The 2,126-nt window shown below is 31.7% G+C and overlaps 2 protein-coding genes across 3 annotated transcripts in view; both read right to left on the bottom strand.

Moving 5' to 3' along the window:
• The window catches only part of LOC111088029, a 2,359-nt gene extending 849 nt beyond the window's left edge, over positions 1–1,510 (bottom strand). Inside the window, exon 1 of the mRNA XM_022396783.1 lies at positions 1,019–1,510. Within this exon, the coding sequence (XP_022252491.1) occupies positions 1,019–1,491 (473 nt within the window). The 5' untranslated portion in view covers positions 1,492–1,510. The remainder of the gene's footprint in view (positions 1–1,018) is intronic.
• Positions 1–2,126, bottom strand: part of LOC106468446 — a 33,075-nt gene that overhangs the window by 7,492 nt on the left and 23,457 nt on the right. The window contains exon 12 of one of the 2 annotated variants that reach the window (XM_022396780.1): positions 1,480–1,657. The exons of the other annotated variant lie outside the window; for it this stretch is intronic. Within the exon in view, the coding sequence (XP_022252488.1) occupies positions 1,506–1,657 (152 nt within the window). The 3' untranslated portion in view covers positions 1,480–1,505. Of the gene's footprint in view, positions 1–1,479; positions 1,658–2,126 lie in introns of those variants that run through there. 2 annotated transcript variants of the gene reach the window in all.

Here is a 2,126-nt window from a genome sequence, read left to right as displayed (position 1 = left end):
GAATCAACATGTGTACGTAAATGCTTGTGTTGGTGCCAGTATTGTTATGTAAAACTGAAATTTCTAGAAAACCTCCACATGCCTATAAATATAACCAACGTGCCAAAGAGAGAGCATCTATTATTAGTTTGCTAGAGTCAGTGTGCCATAAACTTTGGAAGCTATAACTGTGATTGTTATAATGCTTATCAATCGGAAAACTTCAGATATTTGACCAGGAGCATTTACAAAGTCCGAACGTTACAAATAATTTAACTTCAGTGGATTCTCATCGGACATTAGTATTTTTATGAAAACAGTACATAACGTCACGGTGGAAAACCTGGTGTGTGTGTGGCTAGTAAATTACAGAGGACAAATCTAGCTAGCTTCCCATTAAGTGAATGATACCTTAATTATACTCGTAATCGACTCGCTCATCGTGAACTCTCGATAAGATATCTAAGAAGTTCCAGACTAAAAAGAAGACTTTATATTGTTTGTAAGTTTGTGAAACTTTTGTATATAAATCATTGTTTGTAATAACTGTTATTGTAAAGTGTATTGTTCTGTGTATATTAAAACATATTTGTGTTAAAAAATAAAACTGTGTGTATCAATCTTGTTGACAAATATCATAAACTGACTATATATCGGCTTTTACTTAACTATTAAATCCAAAGTTCAATTTAACTACTAAATTTAAATTTATCAGTTAACTCAATTTCAGACTATTTGAAATTTTAATACATAACACCACAAATGTTTTGCAGGTCTCAGCTAGTTATCACATAAACAGTACTTATTATCACAATAGTTTACATAATTTCTGACTGAATGTACTTTAACAGTTTTAACATCAAGAATCTATCCATTACTCTATAATATAACAGGATTATTTAGATTATTACCATAGTAGTTGTAAGCCTAATATATTAAAATATTATGTAACTTTGGAATGTTAAAGAAACCTTTAACAAGGGTTAAAATTATCATTGTAGTCGAATGAAAGTTATTGGATTAAATACCAAGTATGTACTCACTTTTTTTTAAATCTGAGTGATTTTTTGCTTCATTTGTTCTGCGTCTATGTAAGTACCTTCTGTCATAAGGTAATCTATGTCCATTTTGTAGATAAGGCTGATAGGTTGGAGCTCTTGGCTTTTCTGCATACCACTCTTCTGGCTCACCATACCAATCTTGCCAGTCATGCCAGTCTTGGCTGTATGGGTCAGGCTCTTGCCATCTGTCGCTTTTGTGATAACCATCTGGATCTCCGGGTGATGAACTTACTCTGTCATCATACGGGTAGTTATACCTCATCTGTGCACTAGGAGGATCGATATGATGAACAGTTTTTCTAAAAGTGTAATAAGGTGGGTACTGATCATCATGTGAATCACCCATTGACACAGAACTGTGTCTGTGTGTCTCGGGTCGATTATGGGGCCAAGGATAAGGCTTGTAATGAGTTTTCTCTCGATATCTACCTGCTGGAAGTCTTACGTCCATTTCTGGTGGTCTATCTAGTGCCCCATGATCTTCATCTGTCCATTTTTTTCTCCTTGACTTGGATAATTATAATAGTCAGTCCAATAATCTGGGTTCTTCTCAAGAAACTTTAAACCAATTTCAGTATAATTTAAGGAATTTCGATGTTCAACTTGTTGCCTTGTATCTGTAACAAATCGAATCTGAATCTTAAATTTCAATTAATGAAGATAATAAATTAATCATACAAACACAAATAATATATATATGTTTTAATTTTTTCTTTATTGAGCACTGTTACTGCTACTTTGTTATAGATTTAACTCATATGTTTCTCAGTCTGGTTTTTAGACTATCACTTTTCTGAAGAAAATTGATAACTTTTCCAAAAAATCAATTTTTTCTTTTGTATTCAAATTTTTATTAACTTTTGTGAACATATTTTTCATATGTTATTTCCTGGACAAACCAATATTCTCGATGTTTTCAGAATAGGTTATTTTCATGCAGTAATTAGACCGTCTTCCACCTCATTATATTACATTCGGGTATGCAGTTAATGTTATGTTAATGGTTTATGTTCTGAAAATTAATTTCAAATCTAAGAAAATATAGGTTTAAAAAAATACTTACAATATTACTATAAGTTATATTTG

This window comes from Limulus polyphemus, unplaced genomic scaffold (genome assembly GCF_000517525.1).
Source record: "Limulus polyphemus unplaced genomic scaffold, Limulus_polyphemus-2.1.2 Scaffold3010, whole genome shotgun sequence".
Taxonomy (NCBI): Eukaryota; Metazoa; Arthropoda; class Merostomata; order Xiphosura; family Limulidae; genus Limulus; species Limulus polyphemus.
This window is presented reverse-complemented; position numbering and strand designations above follow the sequence as displayed.